Source organism: Pelobates fuscus, chromosome 5, assembly GCF_036172605.1.
Source record: "Pelobates fuscus isolate aPelFus1 chromosome 5, aPelFus1.pri, whole genome shotgun sequence".
In the NCBI taxonomy this organism is placed as follows: Eukaryota; Metazoa; Chordata; class Amphibia; order Anura; family Pelobatidae; genus Pelobates; species Pelobates fuscus.
The window spans coordinates 244,693,234-244,702,758 of NC_086321.1; the positions used below are offsets into that span (position 1 = coordinate 244,693,234).

General features: G+C 43.0%; 1 protein-coding gene across 1 annotated transcript; it reads left to right on the top strand.

The window, feature by feature from the left end:
* The first annotated feature begins 8,249 nt into the window (after positions 1 to 8,249).
* Positions 8,250 to 9,174, top strand: LOC134612786 (ferritin heavy chain, oocyte isoform-like). The gene has a single exon (XM_063457230.1). It carries the CDS (start codon positions 8,282 to 8,284, stop codon positions 8,813 to 8,815), a length of 534 nt encoding a protein of 177 aa, XP_063313300.1. The 5' UTR covers positions 8,250 to 8,281; the 3' UTR covers positions 8,816 to 9,174.
* Positions 9,175 to 9,525: the final 351 nt, after the last annotated feature.

Below are 9,525 nucleotides of genomic sequence, written 5' to 3' on the forward strand. Positions count from 1 at the left end.
TTGGTTAAACTTGGTTATCTAGCATAAAGTATGTCATTGTGATCGCATCAGCATTGCTCAATAATGGAATAAAATAATGACTCAATAGATTAGATTGTAATTTATCCACTAATGATATAAAAAAAAACAATCTGCAAAATAACTTTACCAAGTTCTCTATTGCATCATGGATTATTTATTGCTGCTTTATGGCTTCAAGGAGTTGCATATGTTAAGACATATCCTATTACGACCACCACCATGCTTCTTATCCAAGGCTCATAGCTTTTTTTCACGCATGCATCCTGAGCCTCTATTTTTTGGACGGCGAATGCAAGATCAAGGGGGACAACACTTTTTAAATATGCTGGGCAGATGAAAATGGTAAAATGAGTTGTTACTCATACTGCTGTTTGTGAACAAGTAAGAAATGGTGTCTGTGCAATATATCTATCTTTTGAGAAGCATTGGACTGGATAATTGAGCAGTTTGTAATGTATGCTAACTAGACTTGTGCACGGTGCAAAAATTTGGTTAAAAAATTTGGTTCGTTCAAATGAATTTGTTTCCGAAACAAAATTAGTTTTGGATGATTCATGTTTTGTTTATGTTTCATTTCGTCCATGCGATTGCTATGGGAAAACCAATTCGGATGAACCAAAATGGCTCAAAAATGTGCCAAACAGTGTACTACAAAATATATACATGTACTAATAAATATATACATACAGTCATGGGAAAATGAAAGTACACCATCTTTGAATTCTCTGGTTTTATATATCCCTATATACCCTCAGCATCACCCCCCACCACCCTCAGACTCGCCACCACACACCACCCTCAGCCTCACCACCCCCCACCACCCTAAGCATCACCTCCACACCACCCTCAGCATCACCACCCCACACCGTCCTCAGCATCACCACCCCCCAGTGCCGGATTAACATAGGGGCTGATGGAGCTGCAGCTCCAGGCCCAGGCCCATGGAATAGGCCCATTGAAAAAAAAAAAAATTTTTTTTTTTTTTTACACATTTTTTTTTTTTTTTTACACACACACTACTCTTAGGTTTGCCACCTGCCTGGTATTTTACTGGCACAGACGGTATTTGAGACTGCCTGGCCGTGCCGGTATTGCAGTAATACTGGCAATACAAATGCAGGTATTTTTCTCAGAATAAGTGGAGATTACTCTGCAATACCAGCACCGGCCAGTAGGGGTCACTGTGTGTGGAGGGAGGCAGGGATAGGAAGTTACAGCATATCCCCATAGACATATAATACCTAGACGCCGCATTGACCTCGGGGGGCCATGAAATGCGGGCGCCATTTTGGGCCGGTCACCCGGTGTGGTATTATATGTTTATATATTAGGACTTCTGTCCCTAATTTTTTTTAATTTACTTTGCCTTAGTGACAAATCTCACTTTCGTAAATAGTGATGTGATTGTTCTCCTATTCTCTTTATGCTATCTCCATGCGGACTTCAAAGGGCAAAAGACAGAGCTGACAATAATAAAGAGTTGTAAATATCTACATTTTATTTTGCACAGTTCCAAAATCCATATTAGTTAAAAATAGGTGAAAAGTAAATACATTAGAAATCAGGCAAAGATCCAGTCCCAGTTTAAAACATGTATATTAAGATGATAGATTGTGGGGTTAGTTCACTAAACTTATAATTTTAGCAAACCTAAATCCGAATGCAACGCATAGTTTCAATCAGGAAATTCAAATAATTTCAATGTATTGAGTAAACTTAGTCGATAACGTAAATAACCACAGAGGTCTTAAAGCAGCAAATGTCAGTTAATTTTATTTAATATCCCAGGATTAAACATCATGCTACTGGATCTATACACCCTCCAGGTGGATTTTAAGACTAACCATGTTTACTTTGAGGACCTTGCTCTGCAGATCATAGACATGTCTATGCTGCAGATCACACTGTGACCGATCCAAGTCAATGCGGCGTCTAGTATTTTATGTCTATGCATATCCCTGCCTCTCTGTACTACTCACTGACCCGTGGGGACCAGCAACACAGCACAGAGTCCAGACATCAGCTCGACAGCTCAGATAAGTGAGGGATGGGGGGGAAAGGCAGCAGGGACACATGGGGACACTAGGGGACACATGTGGACACTGAGACACTAGGGGACACATGTGGACACTGAGACACTAGGGGACACATGTGGACACTGAGACACTAGGGAACATATGGGGACACTGAGACACATGGGGACACAGACACTGAGACACTTGGGGACACTGAGACACATGGGGATGCTGAGACACATGGGGACGCTGTTTCTCCCAGTGTCCCCCATCCAGTGTCGCTAGTGTCTCAGTGTCCTCAAGTCTCCCAGTGGCTGTGTCCCATGTCTCTGTGTGCCTAGTGTCACCATGTCTATGTCCACAACTGTCCCCATGTCTCCCAGTGTCCCCAAGTGTCTGTCACCCAGCCAGTGTCCCCTAGTCTCCCAGTGTCCCCTAGTCTCCCAGTGTCCCATAGTCTCCCAGTGTCTGTGTTCCCATGTCTCTGTGTCCCTAGTGTCTTAGTGTCCCCAAATGTTTCAATGTCCCCATGTCTCCCAGTGTCTGTGTCCCTAGTGTCTGTGTCCCCATTTCTCCCAGTTTCCCTAAATGTCTGTGTCCCCATGTCTCCCAGTGTCCCCGGGTCTCTGTGTCCCCAGGTCTCAGTGTCCCCATGTCGCTCAGTGTCCTAGTGACATGGGGACACACTGAGACACTGAGACACTGGGAGACTAGGGGACTGGGCAACATGGGGACACTGACACTGTGGTACATAGGGACACTGAGACACTGGGTGACTTGCGAGACTGAGACACTGGGAGCAATCCATCTATACAGCAGAATCAAACTGTGAGTAGTTTGTTGGTGATTTTACAGATGTCACTCTGATGTCACTCCTTGTGATTATACAAAGGATTAAGGCTAGTATTTTGTTCCAAGAAAGGTGGCAACCTTAACTACTCTTCACATACTCTTGCTTAAAGTAGCACTATAGGGTCAGGAACACAATCATGTATTTCTGACCCTATTATGTTAAAACCACCACCCTGCCCCCTTCTTGCCTCCCTAAGTATAGTAAAATATAACTTGTATTCAAGTCTGCAGCTGCTGGCTCTGCCTCTGAACTGACTGTCTGCTGACATCATCAGAAGTGGTGGTCTGAGCAAATTACAATACTTCCCCATAGGATTGTCTGAGACTGTCAACTAGGCAGATCAGGGGCAGAGCCAGCACAAGTCATAGCCCTGGCCAATCAGCATCTCCACATAAATATAAATTGAATCAATGCATCTCTATGAGGAAAGTTCAGTGTCTGCATGCCGAGGGTGGAGACACTGAATAGCAGTGCTGCACACTAGGCAGTACTGCCCCAGGAAGCACCTCTAGCAGCCATCTAAGGAGTGGCCAGTGGAGTTATTTTCTCTGAAAAGACAGTGTTTACTGCAAAAGGCCTGAATGGAATGATTCTACTAACCAGAACAAATACAATAAGCTGTAGTTGTTCTGGTGACTATAGTGTCCCTTTAAGTTTGGAAGCTTAAGAGGGATGTATGGGAACAAAACTTGTGTGGACTGGCTGACAATAAAATTAGTTTAGGTAATGCAGACGTTGGTCTCTCTAACACTGTGGCATGTCCCCATTCAGCTACACTCACTACATACACCTTTTATCTGTCTCAGACTATATACCAGGAACTTCTGCCTGCTAGTAAGAAGGTAAGGAGACAAGTGGACCAGCGAGTGCTAGGGGACAGTCCTTAGAAAGCATTGAGTGAGCGCATCATTAGACGCATTTATGTCAAGCTCAGGGTGCTGCATAGTATGCCCTTAGTTGGACAGCCTGCATGATTGGCGGGCAGCCTGACATGCATTCATGCCAGGCTGTCCTTCAAATTCTTTGGACAGACATGCCCCCTTTTTGGGCATGTTCTCCCCTTTTGGCAGGTCTGGTCACGTGATTCGCACCGGTGGCCACCCTTTTATCCCGCCCATTGACTGCCTGCTTCACTGGACACTGCTGTTAAGGGTTATGGATTTAATTGAAAGATATAAATTAGAGAGATATTAGCATAGAGTATGTGTTTTCTTATAGCTGCATCCTATGAGTTTCCCTCCAGCACCATCTCCATCAGATACATGACGCTTGGGAGGTATGATTGTTTTAATGTTTTTGGTCGATAAGATTCCGTAATTAGGCCCATCATAATTGTCAGCACCAGGCCCAGTGTGCTCTTAATCCGGCCCTGCCACCCCCCACACCGCCCTCAGCATCACCCCCCACACCACCCTCAGCCTCTCCTCCCCCCACCACCCTCAGCATCACTCTCACACCACCCTTAGCATCACCCCCCACACCACCCTCAGCCTCACCACCACCCTCCGCATCACCCCCACACCACCCTCAGTATCACCACCCCACACCACCCTCAGCATCACCACCATCAGCCACCCTTCCTCACCATCAAAAAAAACGCAAACATGCTCACAGAGACATACATTCACACACAAGGACACTCTCTGTCAGACCCACTCTCAGGCACATACACAGGTAAACTGTGCATCAATGTGTATATGTGACACTTTTTTGTTAGTGGGGCCTCATGTTTGAGTTTCGCCTAAGGCCTCATAAAGTCTAGAGCCGCCTCTGATTATCTGCAAGTGTGACCACCTTCATAAAAGCAAAGTTTTATCAGTTTGTTTTTCTGGACCAAGTATGGGTTAACACAATGCCAAGGATGCAAGACATCAGCAATGGGAAGGGTTATAAAGCTATTTCCAAGTAATTTAAAGTCCATCATTCTACAATGATGAAGATTATTTAAAAGTGGAAACCATTCAAGAGAGTTGCCAATCTTCTCAGTGTGAGCACGCCGAAACGCGCGTCGAGCGTTTTGCCGTATTTTATTTTAATACTGGGGGATGCTTTAGGCTTTACTTGATTATGGGGGAAGTCTGCTATTCAGTTTAAACCTCTTGAGTCAGCTAGATAGTATATGGGACATACATAACGCTAGGCTGCCTTGAAGCAGCAGTTTACCTATTTAATTTTTCTATGAGTCAGATCTGAGTGGGATACTACTGTGGTCAGCTGGACTACCTTCCTGCACTAGAGAACGGAGGGCTGCCTTGAAGTTGCAGTTTAATTAAGCTCTACTAAGTGCATTTAGGGACTAGACCGGCTGATTTGCACTCTCATCTTCCTGTATTATATAATGGCAGGCTGCCTTAAAGTAACAGTCTTATTAAAGCTCTACTAAGCATATGCAGGAACTGGACCGGCTGATTCACACATTTATATCCGGTATTTTTTGTTGATCTCCTGGGACTCTCTATATAGGTGTGCTACGTACAAGTCCCACAGACATTGTTTGTACTATCAGCTGCCTAGCAGGGTATAATAAACTACATCCTGACTAAATCAACTACAAGGATTAGTCGGGATGAGGTTACCCCTACTCTCTGTAGGCTACTAGACTAAGTCTCAGAGACAGTGTTTACCTGGCAACACCTGGTGAAAACGACCCTATTTTTTATCCACTAGAGTTATGTATAGATTAATGGATACTGACTTCTGCCCTCACTGACTGAACAGTTCCGTAAGCATTACCACGATGCTGTATATATAGAGTGACATTTTTTAGTGTACACTCTTCTTTAACCCACTATAGACCCTATATAATTAATCGTAATTTGGACGGACCGTTTACGACTATACAGAGATCCTGTGTGCTTTGTCCTTCACTATTTTAATTTCTATAGAAAGGAACTGACACGTCCAATAGCCGGGATATGTACTAAGCCCTCCATACATGTAAGTTTTGGGTGCCTATTAGACTAAATATAGACTATACTATATACCGTATTATATATTAATACTATTTCTCAGATATATATTTCGTCTCTGCCACCCTCACTACTGCAGGGGAGTATCCAAACTGCATCCACCCAGTTTTTAATTCACCTTTAGTTTACACGAGTGCTTCACCATTATTTCACTGTGTGTATGTTTTGTCCGTAAGCGGCTAAATAAAGGGTATATCCCGTAATTATTTTTAACTGTAATTTTGAGATATCAATCTGTGGAATAGACGCCCAATTGTGTCATCCTTATTGGTGCTACTATTCCACTTCAGTCTTTTTCTCTTTACTAACATTTGGGGTTCATGCCCCGTGATATCTCGGTAACCCCTTAGGAATCCAGGTGTGGACTTGATCCACTCCACAGTATTCCTCTCTTTTTTTTCCTAGAAAATTCACCCCAAGGCCAGACTGTGCAATGCTCAGAGAAAATGCAAAATCTCCAAGAGTTACATTTCAGACTTTACAGACTCTTAGTTAGCATGTTGAATTTTAAACTTCACGGTGGTAAAATTAGACAAAGACTGAATAAGTATGGTTTGTTTGGAAGGGTTGAAAGGAGAAAGCATCTTCTCTCTAAAAAGAACATGGAAGCACGACTTAGGTTTGCAAAGTTACAGCTGAACAAACCACATGTCACGATAACTGTCCCTCGTGGTGCTGTGCAGAAGTGATGTATTTTCTGAGTTCTGATGCACACACATTCATCCCTAACTTCCTGGTGCCTTATATTGACATGATATATAATGTGGACCACTCCCATTAGTCTCCTTTTATAGTGTCAGCCCATGTGTCGCGTTTTTGATGATGTGTACAGGCTTGTGACCACACGGTCCTCTCTGACCAATCACTACCCAGTATAGGTTATATATACTTCCTGGTTGTCCTTGTTTCCTTGCCCTGTTGTAGTTTTTGTTACCTGAGAGTGTGTTTATACAGTGCATTGGATTTCATGTTTTCTGACCTTGGCTTGTTTGACTATTCTTGCTCTCTGTGGTCCTGATCTTGGCCTGGCTATTGATTCCATGTATTCTGTAACCCTGACCTCTGCTCGTCTCTCGTTTATTCTCTGTCTGCTTGCAGGCATTTCATATATCTGTCTCAGGCACTAACCCGGCCACTCTAAGGACTGGTACATGTACCTTTACTTTTACCTTTAGGTTTGTGTGTTAGGGTAACTCTATTCCTGACATTATGACAGGGCCTTGGACCTAGGGCAACAGATTGATTCCTGCGAGGCACGAATGGGAAATATGGATCATAGGATGGATCAGTTTGCACAAGCGCTGCAAACCATCCTCACTAGAACTGCCTGTCTCTAGCATGAGAATCAGTCTGCTCAGGTGGCAGCCCAGGTCACTTCCAACCCAGTTTCCCTTTTTGCTCCTTCTATACACCTTAGTCCTCCTACACGTTACAATGGGGATCCAGCTCTGTGCAGTGGATTCCCTAATCAAGTAGGGGTGCATTTTGAGATCGTTCACCAGGCATTTCCTTCTGACAGAGCCAAAATTGGTTTTATAATGAATTTACTGGAAGGGGAGGCTCTGGCATAGATCAACCCCTTATGGAAAAGGGATGATCTACTTTTGTTTAATTATCCCAGCTTCTTGACTACCTTTAAGAGAGTGTTCAGTCTTCCTGGTACAAGATTGCTGGTAGAAAAACATCTAAAGGATGTCTAAACAAGGCTCCAGATCAGTATTCTGTACCCTTGCTTCTGAAACTTCTTGGAACAACAGTGCTTTGGTGCTTTTGGCATTTGAGCAGGGTTTATCTGATAAGGTTGCTGCTAAAGACCTTTCTTAAGGTTTAGAGGATCTCATAACGTTTATATCAGACATTGATAATCGATTAAGAGACAGATTTGCTGCTAGAGAAAAGGGATACAAACCTTAACATAGCAATCACCTGAACCAAATGCTGTTGGCTAAGCTCTGTCAAAGTTCTCCCTGTGCCATACAGACAGCCAGGGTCACCACAGATGTGCCCACAGGAGATTTGAACCTGGGGCCTTCTGCATCCTAAGCCTGAGTTCCTGCCTCTGAGCCACTTGTGAACTTCTGAAGAAAAAGAAACAAAGAGAGAAAATCTAACCCACTAAACTAAACAAACAAGAAACAAAAAGGAGGATGCAACAACTGGTGTTAAAAAATGGAATACTAAGAGGGTGAAATGGTACCTATAATAAAACTTAACTTTTAATAAGTAAAAATTAAAAAGTCCAAAATGGGACTGTTCCAAGAACAAACTACAAAACTGGACAAATAGTACTATAAACAAAAATAATAACGAAAAATACAAAACATCAATTATTAAAACCAGCTAAAGCTGTTCCACTAATAGAAATGGTATAATGAGTATTACAGATGATTGGACGGAACCTGATACCACAAACAACCGGAACCATGAGCTCCCAGATCCGACAGAACTACCACCAGGACTGCGAGGCCGCCATCAACCGCCAGATCAACCTGGAGCTCTATGCGTCCTATGTGTACCTGTCCATGTCCTATTACTCCGACCGCGATGATGTGGCACTGAAAAATTTCTCCAAGTACTTCCTGCACCAGTCCCACGAAGAGCGAGAGCATGCAGAGAAACTGATGAAACTACAAAACCAGCGCGGTGGGCATATATTCCTGCAGGATGTGCGGAAACCAGACCCTGATGAATGGGGAAGTGGTCTAGAAGCTCTAGAGTGTGCCCTTCAATTGGAGAAGAATGTTAACCAGTCACTGTTGGAGCTACACAAACTATCCACAGATCGCAATGACCCCCATCTCTGTGACTTCCTGGAGACTCACTACCTGGATGAGCAGGTGAAATCCATGAAAGAACTGGGAGATCATGTGACCAACCTACGCAGACTGGAGGCTCCTACAAATGGCATGGCAGAGTACCTCTTTGATAAACACACACTGGGGGAAAGTAATGACTGAAGGCGAATATCTTGTTCTCTGCATACTTAACTTTAAAATGTCTGTATAATATTTGAGATCACTTACTCCTTCTCCTATTTTGGCACAAATAAATTATAGACTTGGATAATATTGTCTTTAGATAATAATAGTTCGAATGTGACACTACATGGTGTGGGTGACAGGAACAATCATGCCATCCTGGTAGTAGCTCCATGTGAGATGTAGGGCATATGTCTCTATAGGCTAGGCATGTGTAGACACCAACATAAAGTTTGAGCATTGATACATACACATGGTAAAGCAGTGGCCCTATCAATGATTGGGTGTAGAACCAGCAGTTTTTAGTAAGCCATAGCAAAGCTGGAACAGGTGGGTGGGAGGAAAAAACAGAACCTAAAATGTTTGTTCAGTGGGTTGTTTCACCAGTGCAGTTAACAAACTACATGTGGTCTTGATGATAAAAAAAAAAAGCTAAAATGTCTTTGTTCAGTACTAATAATAAATGCTCACATTAAAGAAAAAAAAAAAAGATATGCTGTGGTACATGAGCAACTTAAGCATGTTACCTGTAATGGTAATAGTGTAAAATCACATTACCGCTAGCACAGTGGTCCTAATCTGTCTCAGTGAATTATTGTTTGGTAGATTACACTGAGTATTAGACATAAAATTGCTAATAGGCACTCTTGCAGTGATTGATATAATTGTATCAATGGTAGAAATTGCTA